This window comes from Boleophthalmus pectinirostris, unplaced genomic scaffold, assembly GCF_026225935.1.
Source record: "Boleophthalmus pectinirostris isolate CB_2022bp ecotype Guang Dong unplaced genomic scaffold, ASM2622593v1 HiC_scaffold_22, whole genome shotgun sequence".
Taxonomy (NCBI): domain Eukaryota; kingdom Metazoa; phylum Chordata; class Actinopteri; order Gobiiformes; family Gobiidae; genus Boleophthalmus; species Boleophthalmus pectinirostris.
The window spans coordinates 26,397,581-26,423,135 of record NW_026571190.1 but is presented as its reverse complement, the minus strand read 5'-3'; the positions used below and the strand labels follow the sequence as shown (position 1 = coordinate 26,423,135).

Sequence of the window (25,555 nt, the reverse complement as noted above, 5' to 3'; positions counted from 1 at the left end):
TTTTTCATTTACGAGGGTTAATGGATAGAGGCTTGGGCGTTTGATCACATGGCTACAATTCACCTGAGATGCACACAAAGGGAGCAAAGAGAGCGCGGAGAGAGAGCTGCAACGCAGACACTGGACACATTGTTGTGTCCGGTTGCGCTTCAGATGCTGTAAAAGTCGATTCTCTTCTTTCAATCAGTCCATGCTTTACGGTGAGGTCTAATCATAGACCACGATGGTGTGCTTTTGCTTAAAAATAAAAACAAACTGTTTTTCTGCCACTTGTCAAGTGATAACGGCCTTTCTGCAAATGCGCAATGGCACATTTTGGTTACACCCAAAATACTTTCTCAAAATAACAGATATAAACTACCATTAAATGTAGCATATTTGCCATAAAAATGTATGGCATACAAAAAAATGAAGCTTAATGTGCCCTAATGGAACTTCTGATACGACGTTTAATTGAAGAGTCCAGCTCCTAAACACCAAACTGTAGATACAGTTATCCTTGTTCAGTTGTAAAATTAACAGCTACTTTGACTTTGATTTACTTGGAATTCATCTTTAACTCGACTTCTCTTACAGCAGTGGTAAACACATTGGCTGAGAAAAAAAAAACAAGAACTCATTCGTCAAGTTTCCTGACACACAGAGCAAGACTGCGCAAGGTGAAACTGATATTTGGATTTTGCAAATTTTACTAATCGGCCCATAAAGTTGTTGTGGTTTCAGACCAAAGTTAATGTTTCTAATAGGCCTGCAGAAAAAGGCCATCACATGGATTGTTTTAATTGCTGTAATATTTACGCTCATTAAACTATTATCTGTGAACTGAGATTTGAGAGTCAGATACAACATTATAACAGAAACTGATAAGGAGTTGGGAGGTTCACGGTTATTCAAAGTGTTGAAGTTTACAATTGCGCATTGGCTTTTTGAGGAAGGCAGCCACGCCGTGCAATAACTCTAGTCATGATTGTTTATTTGTTTCATGTCAACGCGTCCAACAAAGCAGGCCTTTTGCTGCCTGTAAATGGACGCTCTGTGGAGCAAGCAAAGCCGCTGCAATGTAAAATCTCACCTCTTCTACTTGGAAATGTCCCACTGATGGACGGAGTCACATTAACGGGCGAATCAGAGAGCCCAGGCATAATTACTGGACCAATGAGAGAAGCGCACTAGACGAGTGGGCGGGGCTATCTGTGTATTGGAATGCTGTCTCTCTGGGAATGTTTTCCAGTTTTTTTTCCTGCCAGTGCGTTTCACAAGGCGCTCTTTAAGCTCCGCTGTCGCCACACAGAGCAGCCATTCATCGGCACCACAGTCAGCCACACACTCCCATGTCGAACCACTGGACAGCTCAACTGGTAAGTTATGTAATTTTAAATACTAATTTTACAGATTAAAATAAAATATTTCGCTTAAGTCTTATGTAGATCGTCACAAGTTTTTATAATTTGCCAACTTAGTTTATGTATCTTAAATTAAAATAATTTATGTTTTTAATTTAAATACCACCATATCATAATAACTGAACATAGAGTTGAAAAAAGTAGTTTTGTTTTGTTTGTTTTTGATTTTTTCAATTTATCATGTTTTTTTCCTGATAGGAATAAATCGTAAAGACGCTTCTGAGCCGCGGATTTGGATACTTTACGCACGGCCATGGAGTTGGTAAAGGAGCAGTGACCACTCGCTTGAAAGACGACAGTAAACCTAATACAGCTGAAAGACGTTGTTTCAACTTAATTTGTTGTTAAAGACAAGATTGAGTAAGAATGTCCGGTGAGGAGCATAGCCTGTCTGAGGCAGAATTGAGTCCCGGAGGGTCTGAAGATGCTCACTCGCTGTCGCCAGCGCACTGTGGAACGGTGGGCACCCAGGACTCGCCTCTGGGCGGACAGCAGCAGCTCACCACCCTCTGCGTGGCTGAAGATTCAGAGGACGGGGTCCAGTCCAGAGCCAAATCGGACGAAGAGGATGATCGCTTTCCCATTGGTATCAGGGAGGCAGTGAGCCAGGTGCTGGACGGTTACGACTGGACACTAGTGCCAATGCCCGTGCGCGTCAACAGTGGAAGCAAAGCTAAGCCGCACGTGAAAAGGCCGATGAACGCCTTTATGGTTTGGGCGCAGGCCGCGCGCAGAAAGTTAGCGGATCAGTATCCACACCTGCACAACGCCGAGCTGAGCAAGACACTGGGGAAACTGTGGAGGTTTGTACAGCCATTCTTTTATGAACTGCGCTACTGTTTATTTTAAGTTGTTGGACATATGCATGTTTAGAAAATAAACTAAACAACGTGTTTAAAAAACAAAGAAATATATAATAGTAGATGCTATAGGCTACCAATATCTAAATCTGTCCTTGTTTCCTGAAGGCTGCTAAACGAAAACGACAAGAGGCCATTCATCGAGGAGGCGGAGAGACTGCGGAAACAGCACAAGAAGGACTACCCTGAGTACAAGTACCAGCCCCGGAGACGCAAGAACGGCAAACTGACGCCTGTTAATGAGTCGGACAGCCAGGGGGAAGGGGAGGCCAGTCATTCCCAGTCCCACTACAAGACCCTGCACCTTGAGCATAACGGGGCCGCGTCTCCTCTGGGCGAACTGCACCATCACCACCATCATCACCACCACCATTCTGCAGGTATACATGTACTCAATATAAGACTCCAAAGCAGCAGGCAATATGTCAAAAATATGTCTATTTTATGAAGTGTTAAGATAATCTTATACATGGAAAATGAAATAAACCTTTATCTCTTCTCTTTAGGTCAAGGTCACAGTCCCCCGACACCTCCTACCACCCCAAAAACAGAGCTACAGTCCGGAAAGTTGTCCGATTCCAAACGTGAGGGTGGTGCAGGAGCATCAGGGGGGTCCAGGGGTGCACTGGGAGTGGGGGCTGATGGAGCGCCTAGTTCTACCTCATCTGGCGCAAAACCACACATCGACTTCGGCACGATGGACATTGGAGAAATCAGCCACGATGTTATGTCCAATATTGAACCTTTTGATGTGAATGAGTTTGACCAGTACCTGCCACCCAACGGTCACCCTCAGAGCAGCAGTGGCGCAGCTGCTGGTGGCCCCTCCACCTCCTCATATGCCTATGCTCTGGCCGCTGCAAGCGGGCACTCCGCTTGGCTGTCCAAGCAGCAGTCTCAGACCTCCCCATCACCCTCAGACCCTGCCAAGGCCCAGATCAAGAGCGAGTCTGCGTCTGGGAGCCACTACGCCGAAGCCTCGTCCTCCCCTTCCTCTGGCACCCATGTGACCTACACCCCCTTGAGCCTGCCCCATTACGGCTCCGCTTTCCCCTCGCTGGCCTCCAGGGCTCAGTTTGAATACGGGGAGCACCAGGGGCCCGGAGCCTACTACGCTCACTCCAGTCAGGCCCCAGGGCTGTACTCAGCCTTCTCCTACATGGGCCCCACACAGAGGCCCCTGTACACCACCATAGGAGACCCCGCCAGTGTGGCCCCTTCACACAGCCCTACACACTGGGAGCAGCCTGTTTACACTACACTTACAAGGCCTTAGAGTAGGAGCAGTAGAGCAGAGGGAATAATGGGAAGTGTGTGTGAGTGGATGAATGTATGTGTATGCAATTCTGTTCAATACTGGGTCATAGACTGTAGAACCTATGGACTGATGTGTCAATAACATTCGAGGGTAGAGTACTTCTGCCATCTGTTGATGTTTGTGAGCGTGTGCCTGTGCCATTTTGATGTTAAGAAATTTTTACTTTTTTAGCCAATACCATGCAAGCATTTATAAGACCTTACACGTTCTTAAAAACAGTACTCAGTGTGTACTCATATGTCACAGCAGCCAACAAGAGACTTCGTGAATCAAGTGGAATAGAGAAAGAGAAGATGCAACAAGTTGACTATGAGTTTTGACAGTCATTTGGTTTATAACAACATAATCAGATGTTATTAACCAAACTAAAGGAGATGTTTAATGTTATTGTGTTATTTTATATAAGTAGTAAGATTATTGTTGATGATATTTAGTGTGATTGATTTGACTCAACATCAAATGCACCACTGCTATGGGAAAAGTATGTTTCAAAAGCTCAAGATGGTTACGCTGACTGGCCAGATCTTTAACAGTGGTGACATGTTATTCTTCCTTCTTTGACTGTAGATAGTGTCTGTTTGTGTGTCCTTAATAACAACAACTTCACCGAAATAAATAAGCAATTTATGGGGAAAATAGGAAACCGAGAGGGAATGAAAGCTCTTAAAGATGTGTTTTAGCTTATGCTCAGTCTTGGACACTTACCTCAGTTTTACTTTGCTGGTGCCAATGTCAGGAAAGAAGTGTGCCCACCTGCATTCCTGATAATGAAGAAGGTTAAAAACATAAGTTAAATCTGTTACACATTTTTACGTTTTTTGTTTATTTCAGATTTTTCTAGTAACTGAAAAAGTGCAAAGTCTCAACAAAATCTTTTATAATAACCAACCAGCTCTGAGTCCTACTTAAGGATTAGGATCACATGTACTACCGCTCTGAGCTGCATGTAGGCCAAAAGCATGTCCTAACAGTGTTTTTTCTATACTGTGTCTAAACTGCCAGCTTCCTTTTCAGCAATGTGAATAATGGTCATTACCACAAGCTTCACAGTTATTTTGTGACGCATACTTTATACTGACCCTCTTACCATGTTACTTGTATGTAGGCAATGCCGTAATGTGTGTCAAACTTTTGCTTCTTCCATTTTGTATAAGCCTGGTTAGTTTTGTAAACATTCACTTGAGTATTTTTGCTTCCTTACCAGAAAAGCAATGTCAAAATTATATTGTTGTCATCTATTAAATCAATTTATTTATAAGATCTGCGTAAAGTGGTGATTTTTAATGATGCTGCTCTGAGATAACAGCATAAGTGTGAGGTCACGACAAATAGGGGAAACTTGTGCTGACGTGTGAACTGTAATAACAACACAACCACTACCTCACTAATCTAAGCTGTTTAGTGCATTTGTGTGTGTGGGAGGCTAAAATTGACTACTAATTCCCCACATTTAATCGGCTGGGGACTGCGTGTTACTGAGAAAGACAAAGAGAGCCATTCAGTGATGGAAGGAACAGGACGGCAGAGAGAAGGGTGGGTGTAAGCAGCCAGGGGCAAGGCCAATTTCAGCTCAGAAAGAAGTGTACACTGGGTTTTTCTACACTCACCTGAAGTAGAAGGGAAGAAGACATTAACTAAAATAATAATATGCTGATATTTAAATAATACATTAAAACCTCAACAGTAATTACACAATCTTTTTTTTTATTCATCAGATATGATGTGCATGTGAATATGTAATTCTTAATTGTTTTTTAAGTAGGGGAAATGTAAGGGAAATGTAATGTTTAGATCTGGTTTTGCTAATGTGTTGCTCACAAAGTTAAGTGTAAACATTACAATTAACCAACCACAAATGTTTAGAAATAACTTTATAACATTTGAAACCTTGTTAGCTCTGTTTGCAATTTAGTGGGACTGGCTTCCCAGTTGTGACAAGCTGTTTTCTGTATTTTCAATTTCATAATTTTGTAGACAACATATTGCCAACCCCAAGCAGGAATCCTGTCTCCTTGTGACACATAGTAACTTAAGTATTAGGTCATTTAAATATATTATGTTATATTTGTTTTTACCTTGATTGATGAAATTAATCTTCATAAGTTCACCCTTTACACAAAAGAATAAATTACTTATCTATGTTAATAAATATCAGCAAACCTGTCGTCTAGTGACACCTAGTGACTAGCCGGAGATTTACTTTATGTTTATTTACCTTGATTGGTTATGTATTGATTTAAATTTCGTTTTTATCCTACTGTTTTGATACTGAGAACGTTTTTTCTCAATTATGATTCATCATAAAAATGAAAAAGGCCAAAAACAAGTAACGTGCATGCGCATACTTACATGAGTTGATGCCTTTAGATTTGTGCCTAACTGTGAAGGGCCTGAAATAATGAAATAATGGGAATGTGAAACAACCGATAATGAACATTTCCAGAATTAGCTTCCAAGCTTCTGCAAGTGTGGTCTAGTCATGTTGTTTGCCGACGCTCCAGCAGGGGGCGCAAGAGTTCACATCCACGAAGAAGACACCAAGTCTGACGTCATCACCTGGGCGCCAAATCTGCAACAACAACACGCGAGAAATCTTGCACTTTTATCAGGTACAAATTAAACATATGCCGCCAATTTAATTGTGAAATAGATTTTAAAAGCTCTGTATATTTACTGATGTGTTTGTGTTGCACGCACAATACTTTAGTTTCGTTTAGTTTATTTGTTCTGATAGTTTTTAAAGCACGTTTTTCTGTATTTTGACTGAACAAATGACAACATATCCCCTTCTGTATTTTGGGAGAGATCAGATTAGTTAAAAGTATGAACATCTGGTTTTGGATAAATCCAGTGGGACAGGGGACACAGGGCTTAAAGCTGGGACTGTCCTGGGCCAGTAGGGACGTCTGGTAACCTTAGACTCAAAGCAGAATTACTCATTTCCACCTTCAGTCCCTGAACAGGTTGTCATAAATGGTGTACATGCCAGTAAACCACCACCATCCTTTAGCTTTTCGTTTGACGTTCAGGTTCTTTGTGCTGTTACTCATATATTGGCGTGGGTTGTTGTACAGAAGCAGAGATGGACCTCGGCCCATTTGAAGAAAACAACTCTGTCAGCTGCAGACTGTCCTCAGAGATCCCAAGTATGTGCCTGGAAGAGGACTGCTGTCTGGGCATCGATGAGGCTGGCAGAGGACCTGTTTTGGGTATGTCCCATTTACATTTTGGCCATGTCTCTATTCTCTTTCATTGCTGTCTTCTCGATTCCTCTGCTCCTCTCTCCTCGTGGTGTCTCCTCTGTGGCTGGTACGTCATCTCCCATTTGCTGCAGAATTGAAGAGAGGAATCAAGGAGAAGGAGGCGAGGAAAGAGAATTGAGACATGTTTTTTTATGTACATACACAAATATACAGCTAAACTGATTGTTGATATGACACAGGACCTATGGTATATGGGATTTGTTTCTGCCCAATTTCCAAAAAAGAAGACCTGAAGGATATGAAAGTAGCAGGTAATGTATTTGTTTGTTAGCATTGTTACCATTGTCTTTTAATTGACATGTTTCTGTCACTGATTAGATTCAAAGACCCTTACTGAAGCAGAAAGGGAAAATCTCTTTGAAAAATTGGATGAAGCCAAGAGTTTTATAGGCTGGGCTCTGCAGATCCTCTCTCCTAACACAATTTCTACCAGCATGTTACAAAGGTTTTAACGCAACTATAATATTTTTTTACACAGATTTTGCATTGATCTTTATTTACAACAATTGTACTCTGACTTTTTAGATCAAAATACAATCTGAATGCCCTTTCGCACGATACAGCTATTGGATTGGTTCAGTATGCCCTCGACTGTGGAGTACAAATCAAAGAGGTTGTTTTTAATTATTGAGCTTAAGAAGAAAGATTTTTTTTGTTTTAGATTCTTTCCTCACGTGGCCTTCTGCTTAGTTTATCTATTTGCTATTCCCCAGGTTTTTGTTGACACAGTGGGACCTGCAGATAAATATGAAGACAAGCTTTCTAAGCGGTTCCCTGGTATTACAGTTACAGTGAGACCCAAGGCTGACTCACTCTTTCCTGTTGTCAGTGCAGCCAGTATCTGTGCAAAGGTATGACCCAAAACACAAGAGGTTTCCAACTTAAAGCTCATTCACAAAATATAATTCATTTTTGTTCAAATGGATGTAATGAAAGATTTAGGATTTATTGTAATCTTACAGGTGGCCAGGGATCGAGTTGTAAAAGGCTGGAACTTCACTGAACAACTCGGTCAGGTGGACACTGACTACGGATCTGGATATCCTAATGGTAAATAGGATACTGGTTAGAAACATTCAATGCAAACATTAAATTTTTTTTTTCCAATCCATTCCAAACTGCAAACAGTATATTTTATTTACAATATAATTTCTTTATAATTGTTTACAGACCCAAAGACAAAAGCCTGGCTGTTAAAGTACCTAGACCCAGTGTTTGGTTATCCTCAGTTTGTTCGCTTCAGTTGGAGCACGGCGCAAACTTTGATGGACAGCAAATCAGTTACAGTTCACTGGTAAATCTTTGTCCAGTATTTATTATTGCACTGAAGGAAGTGTGTTGTACAGTCATCAAAGGTTAAATTCAGGATGTTATTAATTGGTAATAATTTACATATATATTTTGAAGTTAACCATTGCATTTATAGCACATTTCAAGACACCCAAAGAGCTTTACATGTCCCATTAAGAATACTAATCTCTTTTTCACAGAAGTCCAAGACATCAGTACAGTATATCAATAGGCAATCACAAGAATTTAGTTCACTGAAAAAAGTTACGAACTATTGATCAATTTCCAAACCTTTTAATATTAATTTAAAATGACTTATTGGAATCAGTTGTTTTAGGCTCCAGTCCTTTTGTAAATGATTCCACGTTGCTGAAAAGCACGTTTTTGTGCAAACACTTGGTACAGAACATAGCACTGAGTCTCTAGATCCCAAAGAATACTGTCCATCTGTTGAATATATGTGATAGTTCAAATAAGTGTTCATTTTATTCTTGTTTTGTCTTTAAAAAGGGATGATGACGAGGAGGGAGGAGAAAAGGGTGCACAGAGGCTGAAAAACAAGTCCATGTTGTCTTACTTCGGTTCCTCAGCAGCAGCTCAGAGTCAAACTGCTGCTCACCGCTTCTTTTCGGACCGTAGATTGAAAAACGACACACTTTAAACATAATTAGGTAAAACAGAAACTGTCATCCAACTCACCATTTTGTTTAATCCATGTATTTCAGTAAAATATTGTATATATTAACAGTCATTTTTTACAAATGGGTTATGTCTAAATTTATTTAGTTTGAAGGAAGTATTTTGTATCACCAGGAAAAGCAGTTGTTATTTTTATTGTGCTACTGCCCTCTACTGTTTAGGTACCATTGCTGCAAGTTTACCATCTATAGAATGGTATGCACATTTTCAGTGGGTAAGATAAGCATACATAAAATATATTTCTCAAAAACACATCCTGAATTACTATAGATTACTACACTAGGCTCTTTTCTCTTGAGCAATTCTTGTGAATGGCTTCATACTACAATCAAGAATGACATAAGCAGTTATATGCTTGTCTAGACTAAACACAAAACAGACACTGTTTAGAAAAATAAAACAATTATATTTAAAAAGTCTTCATTTTTGTGCTAGTTCACAAGTGGTTTGGGTCTGGACTCCTCCCAAACCCTCTTACCACAGTTCATGGCCAAAGAGGAAACCGCAAACGAAGACAAGATCACAATAGAGCTCCCCATGAAAAGAGACGAGGGTCCTCTGGGCGCCGCTCTCAGGGCTTTCCTCGTAAACGTCTCTCTGTCATAGGCTGATGTGCGGCCAACAGATTCCATTTTGAAGGATGTCTGGAAGTTATTCCAAAGATCAAAGGTGAAGAAAAGAAGAATTTCCTTTCTGGTTAAATATGATGAAGTCCTGCTGAGTGTGTCCTCTGCTGTTGTGCTGTCTGATCTGACTCCACCTTTAGACCTTTACAGGTCCATTTATAACCTCCTAGTGTCCCAGACTAATCTGCCTAAGTCTCCCGGTGTCCTGCTGCGTCAATGGGATTAAAATAGGTAGTTCCTTGCTGCAGCACACAAAGGTGGTGATCTATTTCAGCTTAAGACTACCAGGGTAATTCTTTAAGATCAGCTCTGTCCTGATGAATGAGTGTGTATAGAGCCTGATCTGCAGCTTGTCAAAAGTGAACAGGGTCTGTAAACACTGCATTAAGTTTAGTTTACAAGCACATGTGAGTCACCTGAGCCATTTTCTCACACATGACCAACTCTGCATGTTTGGCTCCTTTGTATAGGCCATTGCCATAAATGTGTCTTTCATATGTAGTGTGTTTTGGCTTCACTGTGTTGTCTTGTTTGAGTCTGTGTGTATCTGAGGGAGTTGTTCATTGTACTTTCATTGTTTGATTAATTGTCATTGAATGAGAAAATAATGCAAGAAATAACTATTTAGGCTTGAAAGAGATATCAGATATGGTACAAGATCTTGTTCCAGCTTCAGCAATTACAAATATGGAAAGTAAATTTCACATTATAATTTAATTTAATTTAATTGTAATTTATAATATATATTTTGTCTCACCCTTATACACAGCCAATAAAGTCAGAATGTTTAATATTGCAGCAATATACATAAATTACATCATTTACATGTAAAATGTATTTCCATTCACCTCTTGCCCTCAGGATCAGCAGAAAAAAAATAAATAAAAATGACGTATATATTATTCTAAGCAAAATTACTTCAGTTCTTCCCACACAGAGCAGGCCAGAAAGAGATGTAAATAGCACTGAGTTTGAATCGTTTCTCAGATACATAGCACCAATGTAAAGCATAAATGTCCAAATATGTATACTATGTGTAAATATGTATACTTGCACTTAGATATTGTACACATAGAAATATTTTTTATTTATATTGTTATATTCTTACATAGAAGGGTTCATTTCAGCACCATGGACAACTCTATGACCTATCACTGATCCCACACGTAGTGACACAATCTCTGCTCTTTTAATCACGCACTAATTGGATTGCACTGGTGTTTTTCCACAGCTGACACAGAAAAGATCCCATGAATGAACATGTAGTACTGAGCCAGTTCATTGATGCTCCTAGACAATAACAGGCGGTTAATTAATTAGTTAATTAATTAAATATTAAAAATCGTTTAATCAAATACTACTTTTGTCAATCTAAGTGTGTGATATGTGTGATTAAAAAGGTAAGAAGAGTCACCAATAAACTGCACAATAAGACTTTGATGTGTATGTAATGTTATTCAGTATAACTCTTGTTTTCATAATCTACTACACAGAGAAAATAAATGTGAGTCTTGGATGATGTCATAGTGAGTGATCCAGATAAAATGGCTTCTTGCTTAATTTAAATTGAAGTAACATCTCGTGTCCACTGGGGGGCCCTCTTGCCATAAATGCAAGCTGCCTGTAGAAACATTAGTGAAGTAATCGCTGTATTTATCATGTTTTTGTTAAACGCGTGTTATTTATTTTATGATGAAGCCTTGTTACTGTCCACAGTGCAAACACTCACAGAGCACTCAAACCCTGCATATCTTAAACTGATCTTTTTATGAGAGAACGGTAGTGAATAGAGGAACATACTCCATAACCCACTTGAGCCTGGTTCATTTGCATAAATTCTCGCTCTTAAATCAGCCTCCTCTTTTCACTGTCTTTGTGAGCTGTGTGCCCGAGCCCCCCAATCATGTGGTGTTTTATTTAGAGATCTTTCCACTCCGGCCTTTTGCACAGCTGTAGTCTGTGACCCACTTCTGCTCAGACACGAGCTGAGAGGCAGGTAGGAGCCTCGGGAGAAATGAACCGAGATGGTTTTAGAGAAGAGGCCAGAAAAAGGGTTCAAAAAAAAAAAAAAAAAAAAAAAAAAAAATCTGATATTAAAGGTGCACTAACTTTTCTGGTGGTGGTGGGGAAGGGTCTCCATGGAGATGTTATTGCTTTGCTTGGAATGTTCCACAGTATGAGGTGGGATTTTTACATCTCAAAAACACCTTGAAAAACATGCAGCCTCACAGAAGACGGACCACCTCTCCACATATTTAACTAGTAACTTAACACATCTGAACCCCTGAGCATCCCTTTTGCTCTATAAGCCATAGAGATAAATTAGAATAAGGATTAACCAATAAATGTAAAATGTACAGAGCCTAATTGATGTTTTAAATTTTATATTTTCTAAGATTAGAGCATCAAACAAATAAGAATTATATACACTAAATTATTTATATTTTTCAAAGTATCCGTCTGAGCCATTTTCTGGAAAAGACTGAATCGGGCTATCTCTTTGTGTGCAATAGTTCAGTTCAGCGCTGTAATGTGTAATGTGCCAATTAGCAGGAGCTTGCTAATGTGGCCTAGATGCCATATTAAAGTCCTTTTAGTTCACAGATGATGACAACTAATGAGAGATAAAACGGTGTTCCCCAGGTTCTCCAAGTAAAGTACATTAATATTGTAATTATATATGTGAGGCCAACTTTAAAAAGGGCATATTATGTAACATAGACTTTCATGAGCTTTTAAACATGTTATAATTAGAGCTGGGTTTCATTAAGAAGTTGCTGTTACAATACATACCTTGATACATAGGCCACGATGCGATACATATTTGGATACAGTGAGCTTTTGATTCGATATGATATATTTCAAATTGATTCAATACAGTTCAATAAGAAATAATGTCTAAATGATGGTTGTGATACTAAAAGTCTTTCTTAAACCACTTCTTGTGGAAAGTTTATATGAAACACACCCATTTTAATCATCAAAACAGTGAAAATGTCAAATGTGTTGCATAAATGAGTTTCCTTCCTCTAAACTAGTAACAAAACTGTAGAGCTGTTACAAGATAATTTAGTGAAATGTACCAAAAACTACTCTTGGTGATGTATCGATACAGCAGCCCACGATATCGATACTGTATCATCACATTAAACTATACAATATATTGAAATTTCAATATTTTTGCACACCCCTAGTCAGTGTTGTGAAGGTGACTTTTAAAATGTATTCCCCTACAGATTACAGATTACATACCCCAAAATATAGTTTGCAACGGAATCCATTAAGTTACTTAAAGTGAGTAACATAATCTGAATACTTTGGATTACTTGATTTGATGTAGGGAAGCAAAGACTAGGATACTTAACTGTATTAAAAATATTATTGATAGAAGAGGAGGAGACACGTTGGCGCAACATGGTTTAGTCCTGTTAAATCCTGTTAAATCCTGTTTTAGTCCTGTTTTAGTCCTGGTTTAGACCTGGTTTAGATCTAGTTTAGATCTGGTTTTAGTCCTGGTTTAGATCTAGTTTAGATCTGGTTTTAGTCCTGGTTTAGATCTAGTTTAGATCTGGTTTTAGTCCTGGTTTAGTCCTGGTTTAGACCTGGTTTAGTTTTCAGCAATGAGTGGAATTATCGAAAAATAAAAAAATTAAAATTAAAATAATGTGAAAACAGGAAAATACCGCAGAGGAAAATACCGCCACTTATTTTAACAAAGTAACTGTAATCCAATTACCACTCACTGAAACAGTAACTGTAACTGAATACAGTTACTCATAATTTGTACTCTGATTACGTAACTCCAGTACATGTAATCTGTTACTCCCCAACACTGCCCCTAGTTATAATGCTGTATTGTCACTCATTTGAGGCTTGTGTTCCCTATCTCCGACTACTACTCTGTACTTTGTTGAGATTATTAAAAAAATAAAATCTGACTCTAGGTGATGCATGTAAGCTTAAAAAAGGTCTTGTAGTCATCAACGTTAAAAAAGTAAATACAAAATTACACTGTTTTTCAAGGTGTAATAAAGGTATAAGGCAGCTCTTAATGAAAACTACCACTACATGACATCACAAGGTGGAACAGAGCATTTTGAGCTTTGGGGGATGTAAACTGCCAGACAATAAAGGATTACACTAACATGTGTGAATGAAACAAATGAAACAAAACACAACTTCAGGTATGTTTTTTAGCATTCTAACATGTCTTAAAGCTCACGAGAGTCCATTTTGTGAAATATATAACAGCTTTAACCTCGTCCTCAAACCCAGAGTGCAAGAGAAGGCAGACAGGCTCCCGGTGTTTGTGAAGAGATGTGAGCTGACATGCCTCTGGAGACTCTGCCCTGAACAGGAAATGGCCTGGCACACTCTGCATCCTCAACTTCCACCCCTGCCAAATGGAGAAAGATGACCATATAGCTCCCTTAGGCCACCACATAAACAATTACCTCATAAAAACAGCCTTAAATCCTGCATATAACACTGTGTTTGGGTTCATCCGCTCCAGCCGCTGTATCTCCCAGCGCTTAATGAACAAAAAGATGTAAAATTTATGCCTTCATCAATTATTTAATATTAATAAGTCGAGCAGCAGCGGTGAAATGTACAAGGGTATAGTCAGACAAGCTCTAACTGGGTGGTTCAGAGAAGGGTATTTTTTTATTTTTTGACTTATGACTCCACTCTAGGGCTGTGCAGTTAATCATATCTTAATTTAGAGATTCTGTCACTTCTTGTTGTAATTTGCTTGGGTCTTTCTGATCAAGGAGACTACATTCAATCCTCAGCATGTGGTTTCGAGCAAAGTCCAGACTTATCTATTTTTTTCTTTGTGTTAAAAGACAGTCATTAAAAGTCTGTATTGTTTGTGTTCAAGAATTATTTATTAGTAGTCATTATTTTTACAGAATTTGACTGAATAAGCTCAAAATTTGGTGTACTTTAAATGCCCTAACACACATGCTATGTAAATGTTATGATCAGTGAGAGCGCGGAATCACAGGGTCCCTCATGATTCGATACGATACTCAATACATGATGATATTATCACAATATGGTGATACATGTGATAATCGATACATTGCACATGATACTGTATATTGCTGTTTTTTAGGAACCAAATACGTTTTAGCAACAATATTTCTTTGTCAAACCACTGCTTGTACAAAATTCATATCAAATACATGTATTTTAATAATCAAAACACTGAATATGTCAAGTGTATTTAATATGTTTCCTTCCACTAAATAAGCAACAAAATGGTTGTGCCGTTACAAAAAAAAAATCTAAATTTAGTATCACGATATATTGAGATTAAGATATTTCTGCATACCTCTGTAATAAATAGACAGAAATGCCATAATGTGTTTCTTTGTTGATAATGAACTGACAACAAATACATTTTCTTTTGTATTGGAGGCTTTCGTGTTCACAAATGGATAATGTTCAGGTTTGGAAGTTATAAAAATAAGGTGAAAGTGAAGGTAAAAACTAAGTGCGGTCTGTCAGCACTAAATCCCAGTGAGAGAGTGCCAGACAAAAAGGGAACATTAAGATCTCGATGTTAAGAGCCACTACATCTCTCTGGTGTTTTAGAGCTGGAGTCAGACCAGCTGCACAGCACTTTGTTTTTTTTGTTTTTTTCTCCAAACATTGATCCGTCCCATCAACCACTTTTGGCCTCTAATGTCGTCCTGTTTTCTCTCTCATGACAATGTTCAGTACAAATGTAAATACAATCAAACACTACCATGTGAATGCGAAAGTGGAATTTAAATAAGAATAACAGAAGTACTTTAGTTTAAAACAACAACAACAAAAAAAACATCCTCATCAAAAACATCCCTGGAGTTTTGTTTTGTTTCATTTGCATGTTTGACACACAAATCCTGCATATTTCTCTCAAAAAAAACCCACTCTGTTCCACCTTGTGATGTCATGTACTAATACAGGAAGTGCTCCACTGTGTTTTTAAACTCCATAAACCTTCACTAGAATCATTTGGATCATTTCAGTTCAGGAATTTCCAATCTCTACTAAACAAAAGGAAAAAGGAGCTGTTAACTTGAAAGCTTCATGATATCAAAAGGTGAAACAGAACATTTTGAGCTTTGAAGATGAATAAAGGAATACTCAAACTTCTGTAAACGAAACAGAAACAAAACACAACTCCATGTTTTTGAGGAGGTAACAACATTATAACATGGTTTAAAGATTACAACAGTTCATTTTGTGTAATATACGACCTTTAAAGACTGTTGCTATGAATATCTTATAACATTATATTTGCATTGTAGGTTTATACTTGCATAATAGTACTAGAAAACATGGACAGACATTAAGGCAAAATTCTGAGGGTACTGCTTTTATGCCCTGTATGCTTCCTGTAGTAAGTGGTAGGAAAGACTTTGAATGGGGCAGATCTTTCTATGCTCATTCATTAACATGTGGATGAAGGACTTGAATTAAATGAAGTGAAAGGAGCTGTGAAATGCGATGGCAGTGAATCCCTTGACAGATGTGTTGAATAATGCATGACGCCTGATGACATTTTTGGTTGGAAATTGGAAGAGCTCTACCTGAATCACAAATGCAGTCCACAGTGATTCAAATAGAAGAGATCACAGATAAACCTGTTTGTATTTGTGAGTTTGTGAGAGGTGTAAGACTCAAAGTAACAGTTTCAATATAGCCCTGTTACGATTATTACTGTATCTCCTTCAATATACAGTATGAAAGCAACAATATAAACCAGTATAGGCTATTTGAAGCTCAGTGTTTATCGTGAGTGCATTTTCTTTGCAAAAGTGGAGGGATATTTGTTATTTTTGTTGTAATATGATCAGATTTGAGCTGTAGGGAGTTGAATAAGTGACTTCTATGGCTAATTATTTGTTGGTCTGTTATTTATTTGCCGCTGCCCAGGCCTTTTAATGATACTGTCTGTTTAAAAAAATGGTTTACTGCGCTGTTTACCTGCTTTATTTTAATTGTGTCAGTGGCATGAAGTAAAATGATCTTTTATATTAATATATCATGCTTCAAAAATTGTTATCATGATGGGCCTAATTCTAAACATATTTCTGTGGTGACTAATGTTACCACGCATTGCCAGTAGCTGTAAAAGAGTGAGGCTGAGTTAACTGTATGTTATGAGCTCATGAGGCATGTAACATTTAGTCAACATTAAAGGTGCACTGCAGTGTTTTCTGGTGGAAAGTCCGCTGTCCATTTGTCTCCATGGAGATGTTAATGCTTTCCCTGGAATATCCTGTGGTATGACTTTAAACCAGCCAACATTTATCCATTCCGAGTGTTTATATTTAGCAAGGCTGGCGCCACCTTGTCCCTCCATTCAGTTTAATTTCTCTCCAGTGACTAGGTCAGGAATCGGAATGCACTAGATGGTTTGCAAGAACCCCAGAAGTGGAAGTTCGGGCACCAGTCAATCAGCGAAGAGCCATACATTCTGTGTTGTCAACAATTCCCGAGATCAAGGATTTAAAGCCGGAACAAAGAGAATGTTTGGAGAATTTTATCAAGGGGAAAGATGTTATTGCCCTTCTTCCTAGGGGATTTGGGAAAAGCTTCATGCACCAGTTAGTCCCGTTAGCGAAGCATTATATACATCACGACCAAATAGCAGTGACTGGTTAAATAAAAAAAAAAGTACCCATCTACCACTACCGTCGAGTGAACGAGTACTCATGCTGCGAGGTCAGACGATTTCCATGAAGTGAAGCCGTCTAATGAATGAGTCTAGTTTCTATTGGTCAAAAATACAAAGAAGTAACGAATGAATTAATCTTTATTTGGACACTAATGCACTGAACATGCATAGAAAATGTAAATACATAGATATAAAAAACAAAAAACAAACTTATTTTCTGTAACAATTAACAAAAATAAATGTCATGTAGATTTTACTTGTATGAAAAGGAGTGAGAGGACAACAATTCCTTTTGTGAATAGGGGCGACTCTCCACAGATCTGAACTGTAATAGAGCATAGCGCTATAACCTGATGGTCTCCTTTGTGATAGATAGGTTTAATTTATACTGTGGAACATTCTAGACAAAGCAATAACAATTCAGTGGAGACAAGCAGGTGGCGGACCCTCCACTCGAAATGTTACGCAGTGCACCTTTCATTTAGCCTGCATAGTTCGCCTGCCAAATAGGGTCGAAGTCTCTCTCCATTCTGAGCAGCAGCCTGTTTTGTACCAGCACGTTTGGCCACGCAGGGGTTAAACGTCATTTGGTAGTAGGAAGTGGGTGGTAGAGGATGAAGATGGTGAGGATCCTGTGAGGCAACAACCAGCTACACATCATTTTAGCGAGAAAAGCGGCGAAGGGCAGGACGGATCCCACCGCTGACAAACGCGCGGACAAACCTGCAGTTTCGAGATAATAGCGCTGTTTTTGGACCGACCTGTTTTTGGCGCGGAGCTCTGCCCACACGGACGCTGTCGTGTTTTCATTCGTTTTTGCCGCGGGATTTTCCCCCACCGTCCCAGTCTGGATAGCATAGAGAGACATTTCTAACAATAATTGCAGCGTTACCAGCTCTTTGCACAGATAATATATGTAGATCTCGGCTTTCTGATGTGGTTGTGGTGCACCGTCAGTAATTTACGCACGGTAATGGATCAGATTTACCGATATTTCCTTTAGATTACATGGTGTGCGGGACAATGACTCGGTCTGAATGAATGGGCTGGACGTGTTTGCTAACTTGTCTGATCTGCTTTGGACCGACAGCTTGGCCTTTTCCTCTCCGGTGTCCCTCTCAGTTGCACGCTGAAGCCATGTCTGCAGATGGACGCAGCCCGTAGTATTTCTGTGTAGTATTTTTATTTCTATTAAAGTCTCCCCGTGGTCAGAATGGGATGCCCGAGGTCACAAGTGGCGCACGCTCAAGTTCATTTCCTCGCTTTTAGGTTTTTGGTGCCGATACAGAAGTGACTTTTCTCTCATGGCATGGTACTGTAGCATCATTGTCGTGTTGTGTTCAAAGTAGAGATAATATGAAGAGCCTGGGACAGTGTGGTGTCCACTGTTGTTGAGGACACGCGCCTTTTCTGTAACCTGGCAACCACAGCAACCACGCGACCTTGCTGCAGGTCTGAGCCCGGGCACGCGCCATGGATGACTCCGGGATCATCCGAAGACGGAGGATGCAGGTAAGACCATGAAAATAATCTTTATTCTATTGAAATGCTCCTTCAAAGAGTGAGCAGTTCACAAAATACTCAAATCATAATAATAGTAAGAATAATAATGCATTAGTTTTATATAGCGCTTTTCTGGACACTCAAAGACGCTTTACAGAGCATTAAATAAATATAATAAACCTCACAATAGACTTAGTTACAGCCTAATAACTTTTAGCATTTTGAGTACTCTACTGTTTTTTTTGTTTTGTTTATATCTCAGTTAATGTTTGGCGTCTGAGATTTGCAAGCAGGTCACAATCAGCCTGTAGGTTATTGGTTTTTGACCACGTGAACCCAATGAACTTTGTGCAGTTGTGTCATCCCATGTGTGTGAAAAAGAAAGAAAGAAAGAAAGAAAGGAAGAAAGACCTCTAGTTGAATGAATTTTTAAAATGTCAGTGTTGTCTTTATGGATACACGCAAAGGACCAGATGGAATAAAAGGATTTAAAATGTACCACCCAGTACATTGTAATCCAATAACAATGCCAGTCTTTCCTTGTGTTCTTTTACATTTGTTGAGCCTGCGTTACAGTCTCGTGTAGGTGTATTATTATATTTGCATGAAATTCGATGATGTAGCCATTTAGCCCTCATGTCAGACAAAACAAGCCTCCGGTAAAAGCTTCCAGCCAGGCTCTGGGATGGGGCGCCGAATGAGTCAAGTGTAGCCCTAGAAGCCACAGCTCACTTCCAAGCCATTATCTGTGCGTGCCCCTCTGCTTCTCTCAGAACAAATTTACAGTAAATGCACTCCGCCGCATATTGCACGCTTAGGCTGCTGTAGATGATTGCTTATCATTCATAAACACAAGACGTGCACAGCTGGAAGACCATACAAAGGCTGTCGCTGATATTATTAGAATCAACATGACTGACTTCGACTACTATGTCCCGTGCTGCTATTGTTAAGACCTGTTGGATTAAAGCGTTTGCTAAATTAAAGATGCTCAGATAAGTCTCTTCTTTATATAGACAAGGTGAGAGACATTCTGGTCTAAGACACCTTCAAATCCATTTTTTGCCTCAGCTCTTCCCTGCTAGCTCTGAGCCTCTGTGTGGCAGCTACAGTGTAATTTTCCAAGCAGTGATGTAATGTTTTTGTGTTTGGTGACTTGTGCACAGCTTTGTTGTCAGCATGGGTCCATTCAGCAAAAGCACGTCACTGGAAACATGCAGAAGTTTGTCATCACTGAAAATCACTCAATCAATCAAAATAGTGTAGGTTAATTCATTGTTTGTGGTTTAATTATCATAACAAATACATGTTTCTGGCACAATTTTTTACTTGGCAAGAAAAAACATCCTCATAGGCCTGCTACAATAATTACTATGTAGACTTATCGTTTAATGAAAACTGGAACAATATAGTTTGAAGCTCAGTATTTATCATGGGTAGTTTTTCTTTGCAATAGCGGTAGATGGTAGAATACATAACTTCTATGGCTAATTATCTGTTTGTTCTGCCATTTATTTGTTGCAGTTCAGGTTTTTTAATGATTCTGTCTATTTAAAAATTGGTTCACTGGCCTTATCTTGCTTTGTGTCATGAAGTAGTAGTACCAGTAATATTATCGTTTATCACAATATTTATCTATAGCAATATATCATGCTTCAAAATGTGTTATCATGACAGGACTATCCTTACAAGCAGTGAGGCGTGGGGCAAAGATATCGTTTAGATGATGAAAACATAGTGGCTTCTGTCTGCACACACATAAGAAATATAACTGGAGTAGATGGACCCAGCGAACATCCTCTGGAGCCACACCTCACCTCACTTTTAATGAGCACAGCACTTCAATAGACCAAATTCTATAAAAGTGTAATATTAACGTAGTTTGTACGAGCCATCATACTGACTCCACCATCGGCCCTCTGTGCGTTTCCATTGACAAAGTGGTCGATATCCATATCTCAAACAGAGAAAGGCTAAATGCTGAGGTGCAGTTGTCGGGCCCATTAGCAGGACTAATGGTGTGTCCTGGGGGAATAGAACCGACCACCAGCAGCAGCAGCAGCAGAAGGGCTCCGGACTGAAAGGGCTCAGGACAGGATGAGGTGGGCCTGAGGAGGGGGAGGCCCCGCATACATGTGGGCTACTGTAGACTCCTTTAAGAGGCTATTACAGCACTGGGATCCCCTTATGGGCAGGGTCTACTTCCTCTGCAAAGAGGTCAAGTTACAACTCCGGACTCTACACAGCCACAGGTAACAGAAGATGCTGGTCCTATTCAGCCTAGCTTTGTATTGTGTAAAGTGCGGCATAGATTATTTGGAATAATAGTGACTAGTTGTATTTTTGATCAACAATATCTGGACTCAAAAACAGCTTTTGTAGCTAACCCTATATTAAGGGACTATTTTTGATTTTCAACGATAATTAACTTAATTTGAATATATTATCTATATCTTGAAGGTTTCAGTCACCATATTTCAATCTTTATTTTGTTAAAATGTATTTAAAACAGTTACTAACTTGTGTTTACAACATGCATAGATGCTTTGCACTGTTGAGACTTTTAAGACACTTTATTGTATGGAGTAACACTATCTTCACCACAAATCGCTGTTCGAGTTAGCACTATGCCTCTCACTTCCACTTTGCTGTAGCTTAATTTGTCTAATATTTTGTTCTGGGCAGCGTGCCACTCTTCAATATGCTAAGCACTAGAGATAGCCCTGTGATCACTCCAGAAGAGGTGGTGCTTTCTGCCAAGACCTGTCCCTCTCCACCTTCAGACTGCACTGTCCTGTCTCCAGACTCTGAGTAAGCAGTATCCCAAACTGTCCTGATGAAAGCAAGTGGGGATGACTTTGATATTTAAATATAGACCAGATATTACATCAGATATTGGACTTGATTTTCTGCCTGTCTGGTGAAGTTATAATTGGATACATTCCACTTTTAACTTGTTGGGAAAAGTTTACTCTATCTTTCAGTTCTTTAATGAGACCACAAGTTTTGAACAGAAATCTAAAACTGGCACCACTTTATAATTACTACACCTTAATTAGCCTTAATAACACATGAAGAACGACTGAATTAATGATGAACAAATACTTTATTAAGAATGATTCAGGCTTAGTAATTGCAAAATTAAGGGTTTAGAGCAGGGGTGTCAAACTCATTTTGTTCCGGGGGCCGTATCCAACCTGTTTTGATCCCAAAGGGGCCGGATCAGAAACTTCATGGCATATAAACCCCAAAAATAACAATAAGTTCAAATATTTGTGCAGAGAAACACAAATCTATTACAGAAATCTTTTTTAATTGATGAGCTCTTTCCTATTATAATATTATAATATTATGAACAACCTGAAACTTTAAGAAAAATTCAATTTCAACACAGTGTTTTAACATTAGCTTGTATGTAAATAGGAATAAGTCCATTTTTGTTGTAAAATCCTGCACTGGGCTCCACTTTTCTCATTTGTGACATTTTTCTGATGAGGGTGTCACGGTCAACAGTCAAAACGATCGTCCTTTAAGAGCGTTTGGAAAGAGACAAGTGTTCATTTGCGCTGCTCTGGTGGGAGGGGCCACGCACAGAGGCACTGGAGATGCTGCTGTGATAACACCACAGAAAATTAACAAGATTTTAATAGAAAATATTAAAATATTTGAGTAGAAAATCACCCAAGGGCCACATTAAAGGTCTTGGAGGGCCGGATCTGGCCCCCGGGCCTTATGTTTGACACCTGTGGTTTAGAGTATTAATTAAGTACTTATTTAGCCTAATTCATCCTTGATAATGATCTATTTGTTCATTATGCATAAAGTGTGGTTATTATAAAGTGTTAGCCTGAAGCTTGTTACTTGAGGCTGTTGCTGCAGAGCAATCTGCTGTCACTTTACAGCTCTGCCCACAACAGAAACACATTATCATTCTCTTTTGTCTTGGTCACTGTGGGTTTTTCCTTGGGTAAATATGAACCTAAAAAATACAAAATTGTTACAGAATTGTGCATATTGCAAATACTTTGTAACCAAATGAACCCACACAGGGTCAAATTTAAAACTGTGCAAAAGTTCAGTAAAAATGCTGCATTGGTTGTCATGGTCACTCAGAGTATTGTATGAGTGGTAGTTTCATGGCAACAACACGTACAGTGGCTGCATTTGGACAGACAGTGTGGGGTAGCAGGTGTTGAGGTTTGATCCATTAACTATCCCATCACCCCGCACACACCCGCATATTCTTTTACGACTCTGGGGTCGCCCCCTCCTTTCTCTCTGAGTCACCCTGGGCGCTTTCACTTCCTCTTGATCATAGACTCATTAGCTCCCCCAGAAAATGCTCTCCACTGTAATGAGTGATGTCATTCCCAGACATATGACCACTTGCTCCGACCACACACAAAGCAATCCCAGAATAATGTTCAGACGCCCCCATTCTGGACTTCGTGTTATGTTACAAAAATTGCACAGTTTTTTTGAAAACACACAACCAGGCAGGGGAAAAAAAGCCAAATATTGAACTACTTACTCAGGACTGAATGTCTACTGTCTAGTGCCCCATGACTCAGATAACTGCACACATACAAAAGGGACTGTACAAGATTAGGCCTGGCTCACAGCAAAATAACTAATTATGGGCCCAGAATGAACATATAATATGTAATTGCAGCTTTGCTATTCTCATTAATTTAGTTTAAAGATGAAATTCAACCCCAAAATCAGCGGCTCCAAAAAGTGGTTCTGGAGATAATGATACCAGCACAATTTTAGCATACATTAGCAAATAGCAAGTCAGCGAGGCCATAAGTTATTACAGAGTGTTTGTGATTCCCAGTGGGGTTCCAAAGGCCTGCTGGCTCCTCATAGCTTTATGTTAAGTGCATGTTTTAATGTCTCGCTGTGCTGCTGCCAGAGGTTCTGTTTTACAGTATTAAGTCAAAATTATTTTTTGCAGTTTTTGACAGAAAAGATACCATCTGTAATGTGCCAAAATTACTACCAAATGAAGAATTAATACTAGTGATTATATGGATTATTTGAGTATATATTTGTTGAAATGAACTGAATTTAGAACATACATACAGTATATGCATTTCAAGTGCAGTTTTCTTCTTTATGTTACATGTTAGATTCTAGGCCTTATAAATAAATCAGATCAAGAAAATGTTTCAACTGATCAATGAATGCCTAGGTACTTTTTTAAAGTGTGTTTCTAAATCTGAACATGTACTAGTATGTGTGTATACTCTACTGGGTAAAAAACAAACTTTGCCATAGAGAATGTATTTTACATGCATTTCAGGGCTTGTGGTCACATGTCCTTCACAGTCTCTTTATCCGTGAAAAGGCCAAAGATGGTATCTCCAAATCAGATCTGCGGAGGGGCCGAGAATGACTCGATAAGCATCCCAGGACAGACTCACGTGGGGAATTGACAGTAACCTGATCTCACCATAGTCTTGTGTTAAATAGAATCAGATCAGGGAAAGATGGGCAACAAGCTCTATAAAAGATCCATCCCAGTGGATCCTAATCACATCACAGCCCTGTAATGCCATAAATACACCAGCAACTAATTTTGAATTGATGTTAGCTCCATCACAGTGCCAGATGTCCTTCTGCTTTCTCTTGCATAAAAGCACTACAAAAATGTGATTAACAGGCGGATTAGCCAATCAGAGAGATGAATGCTCCGTTCATGTCAGAAACAAACATGGCTGCTTACATGTTAAAAAGGGGAGAAAACAACATAAAGAACAGAGAAACAGCATGGATTTTCTCAGAATCAACACGCAAAGGTACAAAAGTAAAAGAAGTTATATGTTTTGTTCTGAGAATTGTTAGGAGAATTTTGAAGAGGAGATGTCTTCCGCATTTGAGGGACACATGTTACAAATTAGTAGCCAGGCTGGCACCACCTAATGCCTCCACTCAATTTCATTTCTCTCCAGCAACTAAGCCAGGAATCAGAATACACTAGACAGTTTGCAAAAACCCTGGAAGTGCAAGTTCGGGCACCAGCCAATCAGCGAAGAGCCCTATAGTGAGTGTTGTCAACAACTCCCGAGATCAAGGGTTTAAAGCTGGAATAAAGAGAATGTTTGGTGAGTTTCATCAAGGGGAAAGGCGTTATTGCCTTTCTTCCTACGGGATTTGGAAAAGCTTAATATACCAGTTAGCCCCATTAGCAGCACATTACATACGTGACTACCAAATAGCAGTGATTGGTTACATGATAAAAAGTACCCGACCTACCGCCGAGTGAACGAATTCTAACACTGCGAGGTCAGATGGTTTCTACGAAGTGAAACTGATGAATCAGGCTAACAAATTAGCAGCTGTGTTTGGACAGTTTCAAGTTTGGACAGAGGTTTTTCATGCTTTATGGACTGGTACCAGTTCCTCCTGGATTTGAACAGAATGTAGAAGGGACTGGCTGGGCAGGCAAGTGTTTTCCACTGACCCAAAGGTTGGAGGGTCGAATTCCTTTCTTGACATAAACATCAGGGTCAGATCCACTAACCCACAAGTTGGCGACCCAGCTTCTTCCGATGAATGCTGTCATTGTGTCTTTGGGCAAGACACTTAACCCACCTTGCCATCAGTGTCTTAGTACACTGGTGTATGAAAGTGTGTGTGAATCGGTGGCTTTGAGTGCTGTAAAGGTGGAAAAGTGCTCTGTAAAAAAACAATCACTGTACAGTATCTAATGTAATAAATGTGTAATGTATAAATCCTTTTCTGTTTTTTGTTTCTCTCCACAGAAGGACCTACCTCTGCCTCGCAAAAGTAGCAGGTGAGTTTGTGCATGCTTTGCGAATAAAGGATATTTTTATAGCTTTTTAGCACTACTTTCCCTTTGGTGGCCATCATAAACTATATATCTAAATCTCAGCATGAAAACAGCATTCACAG

The 25,555-nt window shown here is 39.3% G+C and overlaps 3 protein-coding genes across 3 annotated transcripts in view; all 3 read left to right on the top strand.

Annotated features, from left to right (window-relative positions):
- Positions 1-1,262: 1,262 nt before the first annotated feature.
- LOC129410430 (transcription factor Sox-10-like) lies at positions 1,263-4,779 on the top strand. The gene is made up of 4 exons (XM_055158609.1): positions 1,263-1,358; positions 1,602-2,206; positions 2,372-2,643; positions 2,770-4,779. The coding sequence occupies exons 2-4, from the start codon at positions 1,770-1,772 to the stop codon at positions 3,537-3,539; spliced, it is 1,479 nt and encodes a 492-aa protein (XP_055014584.1). The 5' UTR covers positions 1,263-1,358; positions 1,602-1,769; the 3' UTR covers positions 3,540-4,779.
- Positions 4,780-6,168: 1,389 nt separating this feature from the next.
- On the top strand, positions 6,169-8,899 carry rnaseh2a (ribonuclease H2, subunit A). Its single transcript, XM_055158335.1, has 9 exons — positions 6,169-6,190; positions 6,656-6,790; positions 7,024-7,095; positions 7,163-7,289; positions 7,370-7,457; positions 7,558-7,695; positions 7,807-7,894; positions 8,015-8,138; positions 8,645-8,899. The coding sequence occupies exons 2-9, from the start codon at positions 6,664-6,666 to the stop codon at positions 8,793-8,795; spliced, it is 915 nt and encodes a 304-aa protein (XP_055014310.1). The 5' UTR covers positions 6,169-6,190; positions 6,656-6,663; the 3' UTR covers positions 8,796-8,899.
- An 8,868-nt stretch (positions 8,900-17,767) lies between these two features.
- mast1a (microtubule associated serine/threonine kinase 1a) overlaps positions 17,768-25,555 on the top strand; it is a 58,736-nt gene continuing 50,948 nt past the window's right edge. The window contains exons 1-2 of the mRNA XM_055158569.1: positions 17,768-18,646; positions 25,405-25,436. Coding sequence (XP_055014544.1) covers positions 18,608-18,646; positions 25,405-25,436 — 71 coding nt within the window. The 5' untranslated portion in view covers positions 17,768-18,607. The remainder of the gene's footprint in view (positions 18,647-25,404; positions 25,437-25,555) is intronic.

Coding starts and splice junctions, on each gene's coding strand:
- LOC129410430 (XM_055158609.1), top strand. CDS start 1,770: ATGTCCGGTGAGGAGCATAGCCTGTCTGAGGCAGAATTGAGTCCCGGA. Junction 2,207..2,371: donor ACACTGGGGAAACTGTGGAG/GTTTGTACAGCC, acceptor TGTTTCCTGAAG/GCTGCTAAACGAAAACGACA. Junction 2,644..2,769: donor TCACCACCACCATTCTGCAG/GTATACATGTAC, acceptor TCTTCTCTTTAG/GTCAAGGTCACAGTCCCCCG.
- rnaseh2a (XM_055158335.1), top strand. CDS start 6,664: ATGGACCTCGGCCCATTTGAAGAAAACAACTCTGTCAGCTGCAGACTG. Junction 7,096..7,162: donor GAAGGATATGAAAGTAGCAG/GTAATGTATTTG, acceptor GTCACTGATTAG/ATTCAAAGACCCTTACTGAA. Junction 7,290..7,369: donor TCTACCAGCATGTTACAAAG/GTTTTAACGCAA, acceptor CTGACTTTTTAG/ATCAAAATACAATCTGAATG.